Below are 25,365 nucleotides of genomic sequence, written 5' to 3'. Positions count from 1 at the left end.
GAAGCCAATTCCAACATGTCATAATTGCAAGAGTTTCATCAAAAGGTTGATGGAACTTGGGGACTCAACAAGGGCTGAGTCACATATGTTGTCACCTGTTGGAAATAGCTGAAGGCATTTCCCCAAACCTGAAAAGGGATGATTGCTTGCTGCCAGACAGCTCAGGGCATCTTAATCTACATATTATTGCCTCCTACTGGCCAAACACCTGAACAGCCTAGGCAAATTCTTCCATTCTGACAATGGACTGTCCTTTGAAGTGTGTATCTCCACCTTGCCTTAGGACAAATTGTGTTAATAAAAAGCAAGGGGTCCTGAGACTAAGGAGATCTTAGTATTTTTAGTTAGGCTCCTCTGACCCCCAAATGCCTTTCAAAATTATGCTTTGTCTCTGGAGTCTTTATTAAGTTACACACAAAGTTACACACAGCCCTTCTCCAGATTACTGAACCCTTCTAGATGCTGGAACAAGAACCCTGGCACTTGGCAGTCAGAAACCCCACTGATCTTCACAGCCAGATGTTTGTGGGCTCCTCTTCCCAGTGCTGGTGCTCTGGGCAGCCCAGCATGGGGTTGAAACCTCTTGCTCCTTAGGGGGTGGACCCCTGCAGTTGAGATATTCCCTCTGGATTCTCAACTGCCTCACATGGGTGTGAGGCTAGCTAGCCCCTTTCCTTTCTTCGCCCTTTCTACTATTCTCCATGTGGCTTCTTCTCTATGTCCTTATAAGACTTCTCTTCAGCTAGTCTTCAGGTTGATTGCTCTATAATTTAGTTGTATTTCCGATTTGGGAGGAGATGAGTATAACTTCTACCTACTCCCCCACACCATCTTGGACTCTCTCTCTCCTATGTTGTCTTAAAAACTTTTTAGTTTTTAATTTTACATTTAAATCTATGATTTATTTAGAGTTAATTTTTGTAAGGTGTAGGTTGGATTGCTTGCTTGCTTGATTGATTGATCTTATTTATGGATGTCCAGTGCATTTTATTGAAAGGTCTGTCCTTTTTCTGTTGATTTGCTTTTACACTTTTGTCAAAAATGTGCATATTTATATACATCTATTTCTGGGTTCTATATTGTTTCATTAATCTATAGGACTATCTTCAAAGTAAGTTTGTTTATGTCAACAAAAAGTTTTTCTGGGATTTTGATAGGAGTTGCATTAGACCTATAGATAAGTTTGGGGGAGAATTGGTATTTTTACTATTTTAGTCTTCTAACCCATTAATACAGTGTATCTCTCCCATTTATTTAGATCTTCTTTGTTTCCTTTAATCAGCATTTTGTAACTTTCAGCATACATATTTTGAATATGTTTTGTCAGATTATACCAGTCTTAGTCTCTTAGCCTTGATAATTTATTTCAAGTGGAGCTGAAAATTAAGAGAGGTTACATGGGGGAAAAAGTGAGCTGGCATCCTTTTTTTCTGATTGTAAGTGGTATTATTGTATTTTAGCTTTTAGTTTCTACATGTTTGTTTCTAGTATATAAGAATACTGTTGATTTTGTGCATTGGGTTTTTATCCTGTGAACTTGTCAAACTCATTAGTTTAGGAGTTTTTTGTAGATTCTTTGAGATTTTCTACATGTCAACCATGTCATTTTCAAATAGGACAGTTTGTCTTCAATCTGTATGCCTTTTATATTTTTTTCTTATCCTATTCATCTGGCTAGGACTTAGTTATTTTAAACACTGAATTTTTATTCTGGTAATGATGATTTCATGAACCTAATTTTGAACTAGCAATGCAGTTGTACTCAGTTTATTCCTTTACATGGTAAACAAGCCAAGGTAAACACAATGAGAAAATTAACTTTTGTTACAAAACCTAAATCCTGAAAGGGGTGTTTTCACAGGCCTTTCACAGTCACTGCATGTAATACTGTACACAGAGCAAAGCACAGAACTTGGAACCTCTACAATTCATGGTAGTTCATTGCCTCTTACTGGCCAAAATTAATAGATAGTCTTATTAATTAACACCAAATTAATGTATAGTAGAGAAGTTGATGAAATTCTTTCTGGGACAAGAAACCCTCCTCTACTGTTCTGTTTAGAAAGCTGCATGTTCTATCAGAAACATGAGTTCAAGTTTCTACTATATAATTTCTGAGCAGGTTATATCCCCTGCTAAGAAATTGTATAATAGAGCCATCATTTGTCTAGTTATAAAATAAGGCATTTCAGCTAAATTATCACATCATTTATAAATCAAATTTATTCAATATGAACCATTAGGGCAGTGGTTGGCAAACTGCGGCTCTCGAGCCACATGCGGCTCTTTGGCCCCTTGAGTGTGGCTCTTCCACAAAATACCACGTGCGGGTGCGCACGTACAGTGCGACTGAAACTTTGTGGCCCATGCGCAGAAGTCGGTTTTTGGCCTGGGCGAGTCTATTTTGAAGAAGTGGCATTAGAAGAAGTGGGGGTACGTTCGCTGAGGTCGACCCCTCAGATTGAGGACGTATTTAGCAAAGGCCAGCTTAGGAGTACCCTAATTAAGTTAATAACAATGTACCTACCTATATAGTTTAAGTTTAAAAAATTTGGCTCTCAAAAGAAATTTCAATCATTGTACTGTTGATATTTAGCTCTATTGACTAATGAGTTTGCCGACCACTGCATTAGGGTAATTTTTCTTATCAATCCATATGTCTAAACCCTTCCCTTCCTGGTTGCTGTATTTGCCAACCACCTAATTATTCCTCCCCTTTTATGTTAGACTAGGGGCCCGGTGGACGAAATTTATGTACAGGTAGGGTTCCTAGGCCTGGCTGGTGATCAGGGCCGATCGGGGCCTTCCGGCTGCTGGCTGGGGCCTTCCTTCATTCTGCGCCGCCCCCTGGTGGTCAGCGCACATTATAGCGAGTGAGCAAACTTCCTGTTGAACTCCCAAGGAGACACTTTGCATATTAGCTTTTTATATAGATAGATAGATAATATCATCAGGCATAAATTTTCCTACTCCTCTCAACTCCTGCCATTATCTTTATTGTCTTTATCATCAGCAACCAGATGACACTTCCATTAGAAACCTTTTTGTAAATTTTCCCATGTGATGAACAACTTTGACACTCCTTTAGCACTTTGTCATACTTTTCACATTGTATTATAATTACTTGTTTGCATTTGGCTTTCCCATTGAATTCGAACTCTTCTAGAATATAATTATTAGTTTATGGGTAATGTTAATCTTGTTAATCTTTCCCCATACCCATCTTATTGCTTGGCATAATAAATGATTCCTGAATTAGTAAATGAATGAAGAGTTTGAATTATGAATCACTGTTCTGAATAGTTTTTGAGTATGTACCATGTATATTTCTATAAGGAGGAACAGATTAGAGGCTCACTTCTACTTCCTCTCTGCTGATAAATATATATATATATACATATATATATACACATATATACATATACACATATACATATACATATACATATACATATACATATATATATGTTAGCTAATACAATCGATTCTGATAGAGAGGTTCTATAGCTTTAAAAGCTTGTGACTTGCCCTAGCTGGTTTGGCTCAGTGGATAGAACGCCAGCCTGTGGACTGAGGGGTCCCAGGTTCGATTTCAGTCAAGGGCACATTCCTGGGTTGCAGGCCCGATTCTCTCTCGTCATTAATGTTTCTATCTCGCTCTCCTTCTCCCTTCCTCTCTAAAATCAATAAAAAAAAATATATTTTAAAAAAAAGCCTTTGACTTTGCAGATACTCATCTAGTGGATAGCACACCCTATGCAAATAAGCTGTCTGTTCAGGTCTTGTGTTTGTTTTCCCCGTGGACATAATCCAGCTGTTAGTTGTTTAAAGCAGCAGATGGAAGGAGTCCATGGAGATGTGGATTTATTAGCTCTAACAATGAAAGACCACACTGGTTGTGTTAAGGATTAGAAGTTTTTTTACTGAATGAAAGGGAGGTGGATCCTGCTTCTGTGCTATTTTCAGCAATGTGGCTACAGCTCTTGTGACTAAGTCAGCTGTAAGAATACCAGAAAAAGATTTTGTAAATAGACTTTCTTTTAAGCCCCAGACTGTTAGTGCAGCTGCCATAATTATATAAGGGACAGCTTTTCCTTGTTGTTGGATGCAGTCTGAATCCATTCTGTAGTTATTACTATATTTATTCCTGAGCGTGTATAATAGCCTGATTCAGGGTGCTTTATGTGTACCTTTGTTTCTCAAATTGGGGAAATTTGGATTAATATCTCTTGAAATCCTTTGGTGAGTGCATAATTTATAATATGTCCTATAATTTGGAAAACAACAACTATGAATTGGTAGATAACGTGTTCCTAAAAACATAGTGTTGCCTTAGCTAACAATTTTTTTTATTGTGACTCATTAGAAAAAATCAACAACTTTCCTCACTTTCCACCTGTGTTTCCTAGAATTCTGGTGATTACTATAGAATTGGAAAGTTGAAAACATTGCTTATGGAGCATTTAAATGACAAAATCATGAGAGGTAATTTTTCACTCTGGAGCTCTAAAAAATGATTTCTAAGTTATAAATTAAGAGACTAGAAACATTTTTAAATTTGGCTCAATACCTGCTTTGAAAATGGCATCCAGTGACCAAATAAATTGTTCTGAGATTATTAAAGCCTGGGTAAAACTAGACTTTTTCATGCTGTGTCCTTTTAGAAGTCTGATGGAATGGGGAGCTTTTCCTGTGACAGTACTGACAGCAGTGAATAGATGAATGAATTTGTCCATGCTCAGAGCTCACCACATATGTACTAGCCCCCTCCAGACATAAAAGAGCAGGGGAACCGACTTTAGCAATGATCTAAGCTTCTGAAGAAAGAGGCTTTCGTGACTGTCCAAGAAGTAAAGAACAGTGTATCTAGAGATAAAGAAACAAAAGAGCCTGTGACAGTATCGAAAGAATCTGACATTTGCTTTGTCTGTACAAAGGATGAAAGGAATTTTGCCGACTGAGTCAAAACTAACTGGTTTTACAGCAGCCTAAGTCCGAAAATACAGGCATCAGAATAATATGTTTTTCTTTGTATTTCTGAAGAATTGTTATCTTTTTTAAAACATGTGGAGTGGTTTTGTTTTTGGAAAGGAAAACGTGACATGGATTTTATAAGCTTAATAGCTGTAGGTGGAGACTGTTGTTTGTTAAACCTTTTTAATCAGTGAAGTTAGGATATCAAAGATCGGAATTTCTTTTGAACCTTTGTCATTTTCTTGGTACTTCAGATATTTTCAACCAAAGGAGTATGTATGGAAAAGAAAATAAATATGAGACATTTTCCCCAGTTTTGGTGGTGATTCAGTGAGATCCATCTGTACTGCTGTGAAGAAAGACGTGGCACTGATGTGAGGCAGTGATTATCTGCTCATGCTGGACGAGGGAGAACTGGTTTAGTGGAGCCGTGGTTAGTGGGCACAGCATGGGGAACGGGATTGATTGTTTGCCTCTTCACCCAGCAGTAAGCAAGTAGGCACTACTAGTTGACTGTCTGGGGAGTGGCTTTTTTTGTCTGATATCTATTATGGATGATTCCAGTATTCTACGAAGGAGAGGGTTACAGGTGAGTAACAGAGTCTTTTTACTGATATCCTTCCTCTGAGTGTCTTTTAAAAATGTACTGAACAGATTGCTTCAATTTTATTTAATTTATTTGAAGCAGGGTAGTATGCCACTAAGTTCTTCATTATGCCATTATGTATAGTTATAATTAGAAAAATTGTTTCTACTTTGATAGAAAAAATTGCTGTTTGGGCTGACTGACATTATATTAAGTGAATGGAACAATTAAATTAGACTATGCTGAATGCAACCTTAATTTTGGATAGCAGACATTACTACTGGCAGATTGTTTACAGTAAATATTCTGTTCCTGACCACTGTACCTATCTCTTCACTTTGCCCCTCTTTATAAAGTGACATATATGTGTAATATATGTTTGGCTCTACACATAGTTTTAAGAACTTTCCTAAATTATCACTGCATACATACATACAATATAGCCGTAAATAATAGCCATATATCTGACACTTGTTTTGGAAGCCTTTTTCTCCTTAAGTCTTGTGAAATTTGGCACAGGAAGAGGCAAGTAAGATGAAGGGGGAAATAAAGAGGATGATAGACAGTTTCAACTGAGTTTTAATGAATGCCCTTAGCACTAAGAGAATACATACCAGAATTCTTTTAAATTTGATCATTAATTTTTTCATACTTTGTAAAGTAGATCATCCCATTTTAGTCTTAATAGGAATAAGCAAGCTTTATTTAGTCCATCATTGGCTGTTTTAAGGATTGATATAATAAAGCTTTCAGTGTAAAACAGTCCCCCTGGTAAAGATCTCATTATGAAATGTAGCTATTTCTTTTGTTTTAATTTCGTTTTACATTTGTAAAGTACTTTTTTTGTGTGTATGCAAAGCACCTAGGGTCTTTTTAATGACCGTGAATTAACATTGTTTTGGTTTTTTTAAAGTGCTCAAAAAGAAAATGTATAGAATTGGTAAAATTTGATCAAATTATTATATTTATAGTTATTATTTGTGCTTCTTATTAATGGCATTGTAACCATTCAAAGCCCACTGAGAACACCCACTGAATTTCAGCAGTTGTTCAGTATGACCAGACTTTAAAAATTAATGCCTTTTTAAATTTCTTTCATTAGTACAGTTGGTTCAGTTAGATGTGTCACTTGATTTTTTGGGAGTATTTTGAGAAATATTTATAAAGTACTCAGAAGACCTCTAGTAAATAGTGATGTATATTCAAGTAGCTGTTAAAAATGGCTGGCTTTGTAAGCACATTTGATGCATTGCCTATTTATATCTTTATTTCTCTTTAGATGCCAGGATTCAGAAAGGGAATCCGATTTGTTGAATGGGAATATTTTCAGTTATTGTGCCTGTTTAGTGTTAAGTCAGTTATTTTTCTCCCATGTACTGAGTCAGTCTCCAGTATCTGCTACCCTGTTTACTGATGCCCTTCCGCTGAGTCTTTATTTCTATACTAGAGGCCTGGTGAACGAATTCGTGCATGGGGCTGATAGGGCCGGGCAGGTGCGGGGGTGGGGAGAGGGGCCGGGTGAGGTCGGCGCAGTCCCGCCCTGTTCCCTGTCGAACTCTGGTTGAATTCTGGTCAATCTCCTGATAGAGGGGACAATTTGCATATTACCCTTTTACTATATAGGAGGATTGTAGGAGTTCCAAATTGTGGATTACATAGCACTGGAGGGTATTTTTACTGCCTCCTTTTTCTTCTTCTTTATTACTTTAAAGTTTATTCTCCAGAAGACTGCATTAGAACATTCTGAAATAGAAGTAATGCTTGAAAAACAGCAGTTTAGATTATTTGTTTTAAACAGATAACTTATAATGTAAAATTTTTAAAGTTAGTTTTAATACATAAAAACACAAAAGCTAAAGTGTACCCAGTGATACAGGTAATCTACTGGGTAACCTCAGATTAGAAGATGAAAATCCAAATAAATGTTTGGGCCTCACCAGCTGCTTTTTGGTGAGGTGGACTTCCTCATAGTTTTCAGAAAGTCAGCTAAGAAACATCCTGCTTTGACCCAGGCAATTTTCTTTGCCAGGTTCCCTGGGAAGTGGCAGTATAGTATATAATGCATTTATTGTGTTTTGTGTCCTACATTGCTAGGCTATAGTTTTCATTTAATTATCATGACATTGATGACAAGTAGGTATTGTCTGTATTTTCAAGTACAGATAATTTGAAAGAAGGAACAGGAGATTGGTTCAGATTATAGTTCTGCCATATTCTAGCTATATAACCATGGTCAGATTTTGAAAAACTCAATGCCTTCCCTTCTGTATTCCACTGTCATATTGAAAATAGACTATAGAGGCAAGGGCTGTAGCAGGAAGACCAGTTATGAGACTGTTGTGGTCAAAAAGGCAAGAAGATCTAATGGATGGAGAGGGGTGATAGCAGTGGAGTTGGTGGTGAGTTTTCTGATAGGTCATTTTTTTCAGATACGTGAAGCTCAGCAACTTCCTCAGGGACAGACAACTTCTAAGTGGCTGGGCTAGGTGTATAGGTTAGGATACTCTGAACGAAAGTAACAGAAAACTTGACTTTGAATATTTAAAATATATATATATATATATTTTTTAATATATATATTTTTATTGATTTCAGTGAGGAAGGGAGAGGGAGAGAGAGAGAGAAACTTTAATGATGAGAGAGAATCATTGATTGGCTACCTTCTGCATGCCCCATACTGGGATGGAGCCCGCAACTCAGGCATGTGCCCTGACCTGGAATTGAATCATGACCTCCTGGTTCATAAATATTAAAGGAATGTATTGACTGACAAATATGGAAAGAGTTTGGATGGGTTTCAGAGTTGGGTAATCTAGTGTCTTTTGCTCAGCTTCTCTGCTCTGTGTATTGGCCTCATTCCTACTTATTAGAAAAAAGCTGTAGTGGTTTCAGCTTGCATGGTCACACACAGCATCTGGGAGATAATGTGTGAGCATCTTTCTTTTAAACTAGAGGAGCCTCTATTCTGTGTAGGAATTGACGTTGTTTTGCATGAAGAGCAGGTCAGATTTGGGTCTTCCTTATGGTAAACATTGGTTCTCATCCTGCTGCTACTTCTGGAGCATCTCCAGTGAGAGATTTTTGAAGTTGAAGTTCTTTGTGAATAGAAGAAGGCACTTTAAAAAAAAAAATTAAATCTTTATTGTTCAGATTATTACAGTTGTTCCTCTTTTTTTCCCCCTATAGCTCCCCTCCACCGGGTTCCCAACCCACCCTCTGCCCTTAACCTCCCCCCCCCCCCCCACTGTCCTCATCCATAGGTGTACAATTTTTGTTCAGTCTCAAAGAAGGCACTTTTATATTTGCCTTATTTCCCAATCAACTTTATGGGAGGTGATTTTATTTTAACTTTGAAAGGTCAGATACTAGCCACAATAAACAAATTGGCTTCATCATTTTCACGTTAAGTAAGAATCTGACCATAAGGCAGATACAGTAATCAGTTTTCATTATATGGAGAACCCAGTTTTCCAGGTTTTGAATTGAGAATATTTGTTATGTTTATAAAATTATTACTCTCAGGAGAATTGTGCAGTGTTTCCTACCCCCTTTATTGGCTTTGATGTTCAAAAATGAAAGTACTTAAAGTGCCATTGTTTAGGGGTACTTAATTATTTTGGAGAACATATGACAACATAATGCATATTGGAAAACATTATTGTTGACAAAATTTTTTTGGATTTTAAATGTTTTTTAAACCTCACCTAAGATATGTTTATTGATCAATATCAGCAGAAGTTTTTCTGTCTTGTTAATTTTTCTAAAGCCCAACTATCCTTTTATTTTAACCTTTCCATGTCATTTTGCTTTTGGTATAGCTGTTGCAAATGGCATGCAGTATGTTGTATGTTTTTTCTGTATATACGGGTAAATGTTTCTATTTATACTTATGATGATTACTGGTATATTTGACCTTGTTCATGCCATATTATTTCTTGCATTCCATGTCCTACATTTCTATACCTTATTGCTTCTTTTTCTTCATTTTTTTTGCCATTTAAAAATACTGATAGAGCTTTTTTGATTTGTTTTCTTACTAGATTTTTCTAACTTTATTGCTGAGTTAGAACAAATTCAGATTTTAACCTCCTCCTGAACACCATAAGGAATCCTTCCCTCTCAAAACCCACTCCAAACTTAATGCTATTTTTGTCCAATATTTTAACTTTTTCCTTTAAAAAATTCTATAAATTAGGTATTTCTGCTATTGTTGTTATTTTATACAGTCAGTACTTATTGAGATTTACATAAGTTTATTAGTTTTCTTTCTCAGTATTTCATTTTGAGTCTTAAACTTTCTTTCTGGGATCGTTTTTTTCTCCCTAACGTACACCATTTAGACATTCTTATAGTACAGGAATGTTGGTAGTAAATGCTTACATTTATTTAAATGTTATTTTGCCCTTGACCTTGAAAGATAGTTTGTATAGGTGCACAGTTTTAGTTGTTAGTCATTTTCTTTCACGCTTTGTACATGTTATTTAGCTGTCTTTGGTTTCTATCATAGAGAAACATATTGCCACTCTAATTGTCGTTACTTCAAAGATTATGGATCTTATTCTCTGACTCTTAAGATTTTTTTCTTTTGTGTTTTTCAGTATTACTATCATTTACCTAGTCTGAATTTTTAAAAAATCAATCCTTCCACAAAAAAAAAAAAATCAATCCTTCTTGGGGTACATTGTGCTTCCTGTAAATGTGTATTAATTTCTATTATTAATTTTGGAAATTTCTTAGCCATTATTACTTCAAATATTGTAATTTTTTCATTTACTTTTTGCTTTCTGGGATTTGAATTAAACATATGTTGAGCACAAGTGTTAGATACAAAAGAGTATGTACTGTATATTCAATTTAAAGAAAATGCCAAAATACCAAAACTAATCTATAAAATTAGAAATCAAGATGATGGTTTCTTGTGGGAGGAGTGTCATAGGTAGTGACTCCAAGAGGGGGCATGAGAATGCTTCTAGGTTGATGGTAATATACATTTTTTAAAAATCTGCCTGTTGGCCCAACTGGCAAGGCTCAGCTGTTGAGCGTTGACCTATGAACCAAGAGGTCATGGTTCCATTCCTGGTCAAGGCATATGCTCAGGTTGTGGGCTCTATCCCCAATGGGGGGTATGCAGGAGGCAGCTGATCAGTGATTCTCTCTCATCATTGATCTTTCTATCTCTTCTCCCTTTCTCTCTGAAATCAATAAAGATATATTTTTTAAAAATCTGCCTGTTAGTTACACTGGTTTGTTCAGTTGTATGCTATGTGTACTTTTCTGTATTTATCTTGTAATTTAATAAATGGTTAAACATATTTGTCTTTTACTCAGAGTACACGATGGTATTGTCATCAGTACTGATTTCAATAAATAGTTAAACATATTTTTCTTTTTTCACTCAGTGGAACACTGAAGTACAGGATAATATTGTCATTAGCAATGGAGTCTGAGTGGGCCCCAGAATGTTGTTCTCCATTCCTACTCTCACCCCAGTAGTTACTTATGTTAGTAACACTTTATGGATTTCCTTACAAATTCTGTAACGAAATATCCAGTTTTTCAGTGGCGGAGAATGCCTCTCGCCTCCACTTGATTTTAGATATCAGTTGAGAAGTTGTCTCCAAAACCCAATTCTTCATTCACTTCTAGTGGAGTGGAAGGTTGAGTTATGTTTTTTTTTTTTTTATTTAATATATTTTATTGATTTTTTACAGAGAGGAAGGGAGAGAGATAGAGAGTTAGAAACATCGATGAGAGAGAAACATCGATCAGCTGCCTCCTGCACACTCCCCACTGGGGATGTGCCCGCAACCCATGTTCATGCCCTTGACCGGAATCGAACCTGGGACCTTTCAGTCCACAGGCCGATGCTCTATCCACTGAGCCAAACCGGTTTCGGCATGTTTTTTTTTTTTTTTTTTAAGAGCTTGTTATTTTCCTTCTCTGGAAAACTGGTGCTACTGCAATGGAAAAGGAATGAATAAATGAGTGAGTTAATGAATGAATGAATATGATTGAGAATTTAAGTAGAAAGTGTGAGCTAGACTCAGGGAGGCAGCTGCCTCAGGCAGAGACAGTTTTGGCCCACAGTCATCTCCATGCTGGTGACTATTGATATAAAGTACAAACACTAGCCTTGTGACTCTTGGCTTGCATAGTTATTTGTGGGGGTAGTGGTTACTGCCTTTGGACACTTGGTCTTTGTCTTTTCTTGGGAAATATTTTATGGTTTTAGTCATTGTGAATAATGAGTAATGCATATAGATAGACAGTGATTCCCCATGGGAACAACACCGTTTGTTTTGTATGTAATACCTTTATAAATTGTGGATAAGTGAAAGGGAGTGAGTGGTTATTTCTCTAGAATTTAATGTGTACAGCTTCTTTGCAACTTCAGAATATAGTTCAAGAATTTTTATTTTGTTCATTGTAGTAAGACATTAAGCTCTTTGGGAAATATCATCTTCTACAGGGACTATCAAAGTTTGTCAGTTGTGGGGAGTATTATGCTAAGTGAAATAAGCCAATCGGAGAAAGACAAATATCACATGATCTCATTCATATGTAGAATTTAATGAACATAATAAATTGATGAACAAAATAGATCCAGAGATACAAGCATGGAACAGATTGATGAATCTCAGAGGGGAGGCGGAGGTGGGTGGGAAGAGATCAACCAAAAAACTTGTATGCATAATGCACAGACACAGACAATGGGGTGGTGAAAGCCTGGGGTAGGGGTGGGGGTGGCAGGCTAGAAGGGGTCAATGGGAAAAAGGGGGGGCATATGTAATACTTTCAACAATAAAGATTTTTTTAAAAAGGTTTGTCAGTTGGAGGGATCCAATATGGTAATAGTAAAATTTTAGAGACTCTAAGCAATAAATTCTTGAGGTGTTTTTTTTTTGTGTGTTGGAAATTTATTAGGATGACATTGAGTGATATTTTCAACTCTGTCTTCTAATTCACTGATTTGATCCTCAGCTTCCCCTAATGTGCTGTGTATTCCTTCCAATGTGTTCTTTATTTGTGTTATGTCATTCTTTATCCCAGACTGTTCTTTTTTCATAGTTACTACATCTTTTTTTCTTGCTGTTGAGCATTTTTACCATCATTATTCTGAACTCTGACTCAGTTAAATTTCTTATCTCTGCTTCATTTATCTCATCTTCTGGAGAATTCTCTAGTTCTTTCGTTTGGGGGTTATTTCTTTGTCTCCTCATTTTAGGTTTCTGTTTGGGTTTGTGACTGTGTATTAGGTGGATCCTCTACAGCTCTCAATCTGTAGTGCAGGACAGTGTTAAAGGCTGTTTCTGACTAATTAGATCAGGCACAGACTCAAGGGCTCCAGAAATCACCTCTGCCTACAGACTGATAGGATTCCAACTTGAATTGCCCCCAGGTAATTGTCCTCAGGTGTGGGGAGAGTTTTTTTCAACAGGGTGGGGCAGTTCCTTCTGCCTGGAGGCTAATTGTTAATTTTTAATCTCTTAACCAGTTAACTGCCATGATATTTTGAATTTGATTAAAAACGGTCTGCAGCTTGTGTCTATAGACGCTTATGGTGTACAAATGGTTAAGTGGCCTCAGCGCCAGGTGTTTTCCAATAGGGTGTGTCAACTGTCTTCCCCCCAGGCAAGGCAAATGTCTATGTGGGAAAGATGTCCTCCACTGTGTGAGGGAATGACTCAGCTCATAAAACTTGGGGTGTCTGCCTTCTGAGGACTATCCCCCAAGTCCCCAGTCCTAGCTTTTGCTCTCATAGCTCCAGTCCACTTCACCCTCCCTCTGCTGGAGCACAAGATGGGTGGCTCCACAGGGAGTTTAGTGTGTTGGCCCTTTAAGAGGGTGCCTGAATTTTCAGCTGGTACTCCCTGGCAGACAGCACCCCACTGCTTTTTGCAGTCAGATGTTATGTGGGTACCCTCCTCAGTTTTGTTGCTCTCTGCTGGGGGGCCCAGCTTGGGGATTAGATCCCACAGTTCTCAGTGGCAACCTCCCACAGCTGAGACATCTCTCTGGGACTTAAGTTGCTGTCTGTGGGCACCCCGTCAGCCCTTTTGCGCCTCCACCCCTCCTACCAGTCTCTATGTGGTCTGCACTTTGGGTCCTCGGGTATCAGGGTTCTCTCCTGTGAGTTTCCTGTTGATTATTCAGCACCTTTTTCTGTATTTTAGTTGTAATACCAGTTTGTTCCTGGGAGCATGTCCCTGCAGCATCCACTTACTCTGCCGCCATTTTTAATCTATCTCTATTCTTGAGTGTTTTAAGGACAGAGTTGGTTTTTGGAGAATAGCACCTCATGCATTAGCTTGCACAGGCAGGTCAGATTAGAAAAATGCAACTCCTTAGTATTAATGATAATCCAAACCGTCAAGTCTTAAGCTATTTTGGGGGGGCACAGTTTTTTAAAAAAACGATTGTTTTAGAGTAGTTTTAAGTTTGTAACAAAAGTGAGAGGGAAGGTACAGAGATTTCCCAGGTGCCCTCTGCCCCTACATGCATAGTCTCCCCCTTTATTAACATCACTCAGCAGAATGCTATGTTTTTTACTAACAGTGACTCTACATTAATACACTATAATCACCCCAAAAGTTAATAGTTTACGTTAGGGTTAATTCTTGGTGTTATGTAATTTGTGGGTTTGGACAAATGTATGATGACATATATTTCATCATCATAATACAGAGTATTTTCATTGCCCTAAAAATCCTCTGTGCTCTGCCTATTCATCTCCACCTGCCCCCACCCCTGGCAACCACTGATCTTGTTATTGTGTTCATAGTTTTATCTTTTCCAGAAGGTCATACAGTTGAAGTTATATGGTATGTAGCCTTTTCAGATTTGCTTCTTTCATTTAGTAATATGCATTTAACTTTCTTCCATGCCTTTCATGGCTTGATAGCTCATTTCTTTTTAGTGCTGAATAGTACTCCATTATCTGGTTATACCACGGTTTATTTATCTATTCACCTACTGAAGGACATCTTGGTTTCACCCAAGTTTTGGCAATTATGAGTAAAGTTGCTATAAACATCAAAGTGCAGATTTTTGTGAGGACGTAAGTTTTCAGTTCCTTTGGGTAAATACCAAGGAGCCCACTTGCCCCACCCTAAGGTAGAAGTGTGTTTAGTTTTGGGAGAAACTGCTAAACTGTCTTTCCAAGTGGCTGTATTATTTAGCAACAGTATATGAGAGTTTCTGTTGCTTCACACCCTCCCAGCATTCAGTGTTCTAGGTTTTGGCCTTTCTTATAGGTTTGTAGTCGTATCTCGTTATTATTTTAATTTCTATTTCCCTGATGATATGATGTGGAACATCTTTTTATATGAGAACCTTAAGCTTTTAAATATATTTTCTTATTCTAGCTTTGGGATAACTTTTTTTTAAATCCTCATCTGAGGATATATTTATTGATTCCAGAGAAAGAGGAAGAGAGGGAGAGGGAGAGGGGGAGAAAGGGAGAGAGGGGGAGAAGGAGAGAGAGAGAGAGAGGGAGAAACATTGATCAGCTGCCCTTATATGTGCCCTGACAGGGATCTAATCTGCAACCTAGGTATGTGCCCTGAGAGGGAATTAAAACCTCAGTCTTTGGTGTATGGGAAGACGCTCCAGTCAACTGAGCCACCTGGCCAGAGCCCTTGGGGTAACTTTTATGAGACAGGCAAAATAGGTATTTTTATTTCAGGTGTGCAGATAAGAAAAATGAGATTTAGAAAGGTTTAATGACGGAACAAGATTTTATGAGCAAAGTAAGTAGTAGAACTGTATTTAAATATTTTTCTGACTCTTGAGTCATGTAGAAATATCCTGTTAGATCAACTGTAATTGGAAAGTAAAGGAAAAAAAATCCTGTTAGTATCATCAAACTGTCTTTACTGTTCTTCAGATTCATGAGAGCATGTCATTTGTGCCACAATTTATAGAATAAAATACTTTTCTATACATTATTTTATTTGACCTTCATAAGCACTATAGCTAAGCCTATGGGTAGGTGAAATCCCAGGCTGCACAAATTATATATTTTTCAGCCATAACATGAACCTAGTTTTCTGAACTTCAAATTTTCTGTGCTTTCCCATGTTTCTTAGTGTTCTTGCAAAATATAAATACTCTATTTTTGGAACCTTTTCTCAGAGTGATGATGTGAATTTAATGGAACAAGCAAATAGAACAAGAAGAATGAAATACATTAAAGTTTCATGGGAGTACCATAGCTGCATATACACTGATTTCCCCCTTGGCTCCTGACCTCAAGATAGACTAACACTCAAATGTGAATAAATGGAGCTAACACACCATCATGCCCAGAGCAGTAGTAATGGTTCATTTGCTACATGGGAAAGGGAGGTTTTTGTGCATTCCAGCAGATTTATTTGCTGCCAGAACTGGTACTTGTATAGAGAGATAATGGTCCTTTTAAGGCCAATTAGTATATGGCTTTAAAGTAGATTTCTTTGGTAGGTAATGTTTTACTCTCCCTGAAAGCATTTTTTCTTTAAATCCTCACTCAAGGATATATTTTATTGATTTTTTTTTAAGAGAGAGGAAGTGAGAGACTGAGAGAGAAACATTGATGTGAGAGAGAAACATCGATGGATTGCCTCCTATACGCAACCCAACCGGGGATCAAACCTGCAATCTAGGTATGTGCCCTGCTGGGAATTGAGCCCATAATCTTTTGGTGTACAGGATGACGCTCCAACCCACTGAGTCACCTGGCCAGGGCCTGAAAGCATTTTTTTTTTTAAATCACTGGAATAGCTAGCTACCAGCCAGACAACTGTCAATAAATAAGTGACAACAAGAGTATGTCCTTTCTCCATAAAGCCCCTTTTGCTGACCTAATTGCAGTTGACAGTTTTCATCAGTGTTAATTCCCAATGAACAGAATCCTATTTTGAGCCTTATAATGATAATACCGATATTAGTAAGTACCATTTACTTACTTGATTGATTCATTGATTTATTAATCAAATATTCATTTGGTACCCACCAGACTAGGTATTGTGCTGGGTGCTAGGAATGTTATTGTGAGCAAGACTAATCTCTTCTCAGAGCTAACAGTCCCAGAAAATAGACAGTTAAGCAACTAATTATAGTAAAGACTTAGAATTATATAGAGGGAGGCTGGAGAAACTGTGTAGGGAAATCTTCCCAGAGGAAATAAGGCTTAAGCTGAGCTCCAAGAATGTATAAAAAGAATTTCAGGTAGAGAGAGCAGGAGTAAAGACCTGTAGGTGAGTGGGAATATTGCATGTGTAAGAGATCAGACTACAAGACTGGACAATTGTGTAAATGATCCTGAAGAGGTAAGCAGTAGCAGCCAGTGCCTTGTAGGCTGCAGAAAGGATTTTAGACTTTATTCATTGAGTCGTTTTAAGAATAGAAATGACCCAATTTAAAAAGATCTTTTTGAACTGCAGTGTTTGATTTATTAAATTCACATAATGTTACCTAGAAAGCAGATATTAATTACATGACATTCACATTACATAACATTAAAAGTTAAGGTGAACAAAATTAACTTAAGGGAGACCAATTAGATGGATGTTACAAAATGATGCTGGCTTGGTCTCGGGCAGTAGTCGGCAAACTCATTAGTCAACAGAGCCAAATATCAACAGTACAACGATTGAAATTTCTTTTGAGAGCCAAATTTTTTTAAACTTAAACTATATAGGTAGGTACATTGTTATTAACTTAATTAGGGTACTCCTAAGGCTTAGGAAGAGCCACACTCAAGGGGCCAAAGAGCCGCATGTGGCTCGTGAGCCGCAGTTTGCGGACCACAGGTCTAGGGGACATGGCAGTGGAGATAGAGTGAAATTGATGACTTAAGATAGGTATTTTATAGGTAGAATTGGTAGGGCTCGCCCAGCCGGCATGGCTCAGTGATTTAGCATGGACCTATGAACTAGGAGGTGACAGTTTGATTCCAGTCAGGGTACATGCGGGGTTGCAGGCTCGATCTCCAGTGGGAGCCATGTAGTAGGCAGCCAATCAATGGTTCTGTCTCATCATTGATGTTTCTCTCTCTCTCTCCCTCTCCCTTCCACTAATTAAAAAAATAAATAAAAGATCACTTTGTTATGTTGATAATAGACTATAGAGGTATAAGGGTAGAAGCAGGAATGGGATACTAGTTGGGAGATGGTTGAGGGAGGGACCATGGTGGCTTAGATTGCAGTACCAAAAACTAACAGGGGAGAAACCAAGATGGCGGCATAGGTAAACACGGGAGTTTGCTGCCTCGAACAACCACTTCAAAAATACAACTAAAAGACGGAACGGACATCATCCAGAACCACAGGAAAGCTGGCTGAGTGGAAGTTCTACAACTAGGAGGAAAGAGAAAAGCATACCGAGGCTCAGAGGAGGTGCAGTGCTGAAGTAAAATACTAAGGTTCGGAGTGCATGCGGAGCGGGCTGGAGGCTGAGGGCGCGGTTGTCGTTTTCAATCGGGAGGGAGTCTCAGGCTCTGAGCTCCAGTTCCGGGCGAGTCTCTAAGGACCCACACTCATACGGGAGAAGCGGGACTGTCTGGCATCGCTCAGAACCCTAGGGCAGCTTTCTCTCCGTGGGGCTTGCAGCGACTACTGGGACACTGAGAAGCAGAGCCTCTGAGGGCAAGACTGAGAGCAGCCATAATTGCTAACCCCGCCCTGTTGATCCCGTGGGACCCGCCCCGCCCAAGCCTGCAGGGAGGCTTTTGCTGGATAGCCTCAGGCAAAGGCTAGATTAGCACCTCCTAGAGATCCAGGAGCCAGGAAGCCCAGAGGTCAGAGTGGGACCATCCAGCTTGCAGCTCCGTGGAACCATAAAAGACACACTCAGGGGGCAGACTCAGTGAGCACCAAAGCCCCATCGAAGCAAGTCTAGCCCCAGAGGGGTGTCTCCAGCACAGAAGTTCTCCCACCGCAGACACAGCTGATTCTCACAGCCAATTGGCCTGGAGGTCAATTCCTCACAGTGATAACTACAACAATCAAGGCTTAACCACAACAAGACTGTGCACAAAGCCCACAAGGGGGTGCACCAAGAGTGTCTACCTCAGGTAATTGGGACTCTTAGCACAGAAAGGCACTCTATCGACACAGCGAAGCATAAAAAAATGCCGAGACAAAGAAACAGGACACAAACGAAAGAATTGGAGGAAAGCAAACTGTTGGATATAGAGTTCAAAACCACACTTTTAAGGTCTTTAAAGAACTGTTTAGAAGCCGCCGATAAATTGAGTAAGGCCCTCGAAAAGACTGGTGAGACCGCTGATAAATGTAGTGAGATCCTCGAAAAGACTGGTAAGACCGCCGATAAATGTAGTGAGATCCTCAAGAAATCTAATGAGACCCTCGATGTTGTGATAAAGGACCAACTAGAAATTAAGCATACACTGACTGAAATAAAGAATATTATACAGACTCCCAACAGCAAACCAGAGGGTCGCAAGGATCAAGTCAAAGATTTGAAATACGAAGAAGCAAAAAACACCCAACCGGAAAAGCAAAATGAAAACAGAATCTGAAAATATGAAGATAGTGTAAGGAGCCTCTGGGGCAGCTTCAGGCGTACCAACATCTGAATTATAGGGGTGCCAGAAGATGAGAGAGAGCAAGATATTGAAAACCTATTTGAAGAAATAATGACAGAAAACTTCCCCTACCTGGTGAAAGGAATAGACTTCCAAGTCCAGGAAGCGCAGAGAACCCCAAACAAAAGGAATCCAAAGAGGACCACACCAAGACAATGTTATGGGTTGGCTCAACGAGATAGACCACCGACTCAGAATTTAAATTTGAAAGCCTTTTTATTAAGCTGGCCAGCTGACCACAGCCCGTACCTTCCACCTCTGGGAAGCCTCGCGGCATGTGGTAAAGAGCAAGTGTGCATTATGATTTTTATAGCAAAACAGTGTTACCTTAGAAACTCACAGAAAGTTCATAAGCACAAAGGGGGGGTAAACAGAGTCACACCTGACTGGTCTAAGACAATCTAGCAATTTTTCTTCCATGTTTCCTAACCCTGCAACCCCCCTCCATACGTCAGTCCCTCCTCCCAGCACATACACAATCCTCATATCCTGGCAACACAATCCTTCCCCATACGTCAGTCCCCCCTCCCAGCACATTTTGTAACATTCTGTAACCCTTCCATGGCACAGTCCCTCACCCTAGCACATTACATCATAATTAAAATGCCAAGAGCAAAAGACAAAGAGAGAATCCTAAAAGCAGCAAGAGAAAGAAACTCAGTTACCTACAAGGGAATACCCATACGACTGTCAGCTGATTTCTCAACAGAAACTTTGCAGGCCAGAAGGGAATGGCAAGAAATATTCAAAGTGATGAATACCAAGAACCTACAACCAAGACTACTTTATCCAGCAAAGCTATCATTCAGAAGTGAAGGTCAGATAAAGAGCTTCACAGATAAGAAAAAGCTAAAGGAGTTCATCACCACCAAACCAGTATTATATGAAATGCTGAAAGGTATCCTGTAAGAAGAGGAAGAAGAAGAAAAAGGTAAAGATACAAATTATGAACAACAAATACACATCTATCAACAAGTGAATCTAAAAATCAAGTGAATAAATAATCTGATGAACTGGTGATTGTAATAGAATCAGGGACATAGAAAGGGAATGGACTGACTATTCTTGCGGGGGCGGGGGGAGAAAGGGGTGTGGGGGTGAGTGAAGAGATTAGACAACAATCGTGCACCTATAGATGAGGACAGTGGGTGGGGAGTGAGGGCAGAGGGTGGGGTTGGAACTGGGTGGAGGGGAGTTATGGTGGGAAAAAAGAATAACTAATGTAATAATCTGAACAATAAAGATTTAATAAAAAAAACAGGGTTTTTTATAACTCATTTAGTAGAAAAACTTAACAAAATTGAACTGGGACTCTTTAGAGTATCATATTTACTGTGGCTATCATACATTTGCTATAGAAATTTTAATGTGTTTAATACATTTTCGGGGTGTTATACAATATATAACTTTTTTTTGTTTTTTTTTTATTTTTTCCCCCCCCCCCCCCCCCCCCCCCCCCCCCCGTCCAAGTTCTGATTTCTAAAACATGACTAAATCTAAGATTTTTGTTTAAAAGAGTGTACGCGTATGTCTGTGGAGATAGTGGCAAATGGTTGTATTCTGGATGTATTTTAAAGTTAGAGCCATTTAAATTTCTGAGGAATGGTCTGTGGGGTTTATGAAAACAAACAAACAAACAAACAAAAACAAAGGAGTCCAGACATCCAGAGTTTTTGTCTGAACAACCAGAAGAATAGAATCACCATCATCTGAGATGGGGAAAGGCTGTGGATGGAGTTAGTGTTAGTGGAAAGAACAAGTTCAGTTTGGACCATGTTGGATTTGAAATGTTGAGTAGAGTTTTAGTTATAAGTGTCAGGAATTTGTGAGACCGGTGTGGGAAGAACTCTTACAGAATGTTGGTGCAGTTTGGGGGAGCAATTTCTGACACTTTATGACTTAGCATTTCCACATCTAGTGTATACTTCTAAGAAACTTTTTTTACAAAATACGTGTGCATGAGATAATAAATACAAGCATGTTTATAGGAGCATTATTTTGATGGAGAAGAAAAACATGGAAAGAAAATTAAGTTTCTACTTACTAGAGAATGGGTAAATAAATATTAGTGTATTTATAGATTGGATGACTGACTACTAAAAATTAATGAACTAAAGTGAAATACAGTTGAACCTTGAACAGCACGGGTTTGAATTGCATGTGTCCACTTATATGTGGATTTTTTCCAATAAATAGACAGTTGGCTCTCTGTATCCCTGGGTTTTGCATCTGTAGATTCAACCAATTGTTACGGAAAATAGCATTTTCCATCCATGAGGATCCATGGATGTGGAGGGCCGATTGTATGCATTGTTCTATGTCATTTTATATAAGGGACTTGAGCATCTGTGGATTTTGGTAGCAGAGAATCCTGAAACTAATCTTCTGTGGAGACTGAGGAACAACTGTAATTTTTGGGGGGGAGTCAGATGTTATACACAGATTTTTTTTACTATGGTTGGTTCCCCTAATCTCCACTTTGTTCAAGGGTCAAGAGTACATCCACATAGGGGAATCTCCCCAATTATAATGTTGATATCAACAGATGAATACATATACTTTGAAACTGTGTATATATAATTTTAAAACTATGTATAACTAATGAATATATATGTAATAAAATACAGGAACACATACAGAAAAGATAAACAAAAATTAAGAATAGCTGTTAAGTGATGATTAGTGGGAGTTCGGGCGTGATAGATTTGGAAAGCAAGTCACAGGGACCCCAAATGTTTTTGTAAGGATTCTTTCTCATGCCAGTGGTACGTGTATTCATCTCTTTATTATTTTCTGTACATATTTATTTATCTAAAATATCTTCTAATTAAAAAATAAATCAATTCATTCCTTTTATATCCCTCAAACTAATGGCATGAATCCTTTACAATTCATCAGCAGTTAATGGCTGGCCTAAGGAGTGCCTGGAAATCTACACTGGTGAGATGGTTCCATCTAGTGGGGAAAGTGTCGCAAGTATTCTAAGAGACATTCCTTTGGGGAAGGAAGAATAAAGAGGTGATACTTAAAATTGCACTAAAATTTAAGAGACAAAGGAAAAGGTTATCATTTAGAAATATTTAGTCTTTGCCATTATTAAGATAACTAGAGGCCTGGTGCACAAAAATTTGTGCACTGGCGGGCAGGGGTCGGGGGTATCCCTCAGCCCCACTTGTGCCCTCTCACAGTCTGGGACCCCTCAGGAGATAATGACCTGCTGGCTTACGCCCCCTCCCAGGTGGCAGAGGGCAGGCCCAATCCCTAGGTGCCTTCCCCGCAGCCCCTGGTCGGACTCAGAGCAGGGCCGATTGGGGAGTTGGGGCGCCGCCCCCTGTCATGCACAGAGCAGGGCAGATCAGGGGGTTGTGGCGCCACCCCTGTCACATACAGAGCCAGCTGATCAGGGGGTTGGGGCCTGCCCCCTGTCACGCACAGAGCAGGGCCCATCAGGGGGGTTGGGGCTCCGTACCCTGTCACACACAGAGCAGGGCCGATCAGGGGTTGGGGCGCTGCCCCCTGTCATGCACAGAGCAGGGCGGATCAGGAGGCTGCGATGCCACCCTCAGTCACGCTCAGGGTAGGGCCGATTGGGGGGTTGGGGCGCCGCCCCCTGTCACACTCAAGGCAAGGTCGATGGGGAGGTTGCGGCGCCACCCCCTGTCACGCACAGAGCAGGGCGGATCAGGGGGTTGGGGCACTCCCCCCTGTCACACTCAGGGCAGGGCCGATGGGGAGGTTGGGGCTCCACCCCGTCACACACAGAGCAGGGCCCATGGGGGGGTTGAGGTGCCACACCCAGTCACACACATAGCAGGGCTGATCAGGGGGTTGGGGCGCCTTCCCCTGTCACGAACAGAGCAGGGCGGATAGGGAGGTTGTGGCCCCCACCCCCAGTCACACACAACAGCGCAGGGCGATCAGGGGTTTGGGAGCTGCCCCCTGTCACACTGCTCCAGGGTTTGGGAGCTGCCCCCTGTCACACTGCTCCAGGGCCAGGAGGCCTCACGGCTCCGCTGATCCCAGTGCTGGAAGGCCTTGCAGCTCTGCTTGACACGGTGGTAGTGAGGCCTCACTGCTCAGCTGATCCGCTGATCCCGGGTTCGGGAGGCCTTGTGGCTCCGCTGATCCCAGGCCAGGAGGCCTCGCTGCTCCGCTGATCCCGGTGCTGGGAGGCATATTACCCTTTTACTATATAGGATAGAGGCCTGGTGCACGGGTGGGGGCCGGCTGGTTTGCCCTGAAGGGTGTCCTGGATCAGGGTGGGGGTCCTGCTTGGGTGCCTGGCCAGCCTGGGTGAGGGGATGATGGCTGTTTGCAGTTGGTCACACCCCCTTCAGGATGGGGGTCCCCCCTGGGGTGCCTGGCCAGCCTGGGTGAGGGGATGATGGCTGTTTGCAGCTGGTCACACCCCCTTCAGGGTGGGGGTCCCCACTGGGGTGCCTGGCCGGTCTGGGTGAGGGGCTGAGGGCCGTTTTCAGGCTGGCGGGTGACTGAAGCTCCCAACCTCTCCTTTTTTCCTTTTTCTTCTTATTCTGGGATTTATTTACCTTCTATGGCTGTCACTGGAGCTGAGAGCCGGCTTTAGCTCAGACCTTGGCTGCTGAAAGCAGGTTTCTGGGCTTTGTTTACCTTCTGTATTTGAAACTTTGTTGCGACTCCAGCTCTGAGATCCCGGCTGACTGAAAGCAGGTTTCTGGGGATTGTTTAGCTTCTATATTTGTAACAATGTTTCTTAGAGAGCAGCTGAGAGGCCGGCAAGGCAGGCGGGGAACCTGGCTTCCTCCGTCACTGGAGCAAGCAAGCCTCCCTGTTCGCGTCAGCTTCCTGGCTGCCGGCCGCCATCTTGGTTGGCAGTTAATTTGCATATCTCACTGATTAGCCAATGGGAAGGGTAGCGAAGTTATGGCTAATTACCATGTTTCTCTTTTATTAGATAGGATTAGATAGGATACTATAAATCCCCTAGTACAGTGGTTGGCAATCTGGCCCCTTGAGTATGGCTCTTCCACAAAATACCACGTGCGGGCGCGCACGTACAGTGCGATTGAAGCTTCGTGGCCCATGCCATGGGGCCAAAGAGCCTCATGTGGCTCGCGAGCCGCGGTTTGCCGACCACTGTCCTAGGACATTTAGTATAGACCTGTAGGACCAAGATGGGTCCTATTTATCTAACATGTTTGTGTTTTGTTTTTCAGAAGGAGTTGAGCCTTCCCAGAAGAGGCAGTTTGTAAGTAGATGATTATTACATTAGTAGAGGCCCAGTGCACGAATTTGTGCACAGGTGGGGTCCGGCTGGCCTGCCCTAATGGGGGCCCATTGGGCCAGGCTGAAGGGGGGGAGGGGCCACGGGCAGTTGGCTGGCCAGCCCCACCCCTGATCAGGGTGTTGGGGCTGATCGGAGGCGGGGCCAGCTGGGGGGGGGGCGGGACACTGCGGGCAGTTGGCCTGCTGGCCCGCCCCCGATCAGGAGTAGGGCTGGCCAGGGAGTGGCGGCGGGCAGTTGGTGGCCGGCCCTGCCCCCGATAGGGGTGTTGGGGGCTGGGCCGGCTGAGGTGGGGGGGCCAATCGGGGCCCAGATTAGGCTGGTTGGCTGCCACAGTGCACGTCATAGCCACCAGTCGTTCTGGTCGTTCTGCTGTTCTAGTCGCTGGGCTTTTATATATATATACTAGAGGCCCGGTGCACAAAAATTTGTGTACTTGGGGGGGGTCCCTCAGCCCGGCCTGTGCCCTCTTGCAGTCTGGGACCCCTTGGGGGATGTCCACCTGCTGGCTTAGGCCCGCTCCCCGGGGGATCGGGCCTAAGCTGGCAGTCAGACATCCCTCTTGCAGTCTGGGACCCCTTGGGGGATGTCCACCTGCTGGCTTAGGCCCGCTCCCCGGGGGATCGGGCCTAAGCTGGCAGTCAGACATCCCTCTGGCAGCCCAGGAGCCCTCGGGGGATGTCCACTTGCCAGTGGGGAGCAGGCCTAAGCTGCAGTCGGACATCCTTAGCGCTGCTGAGGAGGCGGGAGAGGCTCCCGCCATCACCGCTGTGCTGGCAGCCGTCAGCCTGGCTTGTGGCTGAGCAGAGCTCCCATGTGGGAGCGCACTGACCACCAGGGGCAGCTCCTGCATTGAGCGTCTGCCCCCTGGTGGCCAGTGTGTGTCATAGTGACCAGTCATTCCCAGTCGTTCTTTTGTTAGGGTCAATTTGCCTATTACCCTTTTATTATATG

General features: G+C 41.2%; 1 protein-coding gene across 4 annotated transcripts in view; it reads left to right on the top strand.

The window, feature by feature from the left end:
• The window catches only part of MAST2 (microtubule associated serine/threonine kinase 2), a 133,386-nt gene that overhangs the window by 18,511 nt on the left and 89,510 nt on the right, over nucleotides 1-25,365 (top strand). For 2 of the 4 annotated variants that reach the window (XM_023761883.1, XM_006098155.3), the window contains exon 3: nucleotides 24,344-24,375. In XM_023761883.1, coding sequence (XP_023617651.1) covers nucleotides 24,344-24,375 — 32 coding nt within the window. The remainder of the gene's footprint in view (nucleotides 1-24,343; nucleotides 24,376-25,365) is intronic. The other 2 variants (XM_023761882.1, XM_023761880.1) reach the window with 1 other exon arrangement.

This window comes from Myotis lucifugus, unplaced genomic scaffold (genome assembly GCF_000147115.1).
Source record: "Myotis lucifugus unplaced genomic scaffold, Myoluc2.0 scaffold_222, whole genome shotgun sequence".
Lineage (NCBI taxonomy): Eukaryota > Metazoa > Chordata > Mammalia > Chiroptera > Vespertilionidae > Myotis > Myotis lucifugus.
The sequence above is the reverse complement of the archived record's forward strand: the minus strand, read 5'-3'. Positions and strand labels throughout refer to the sequence as shown.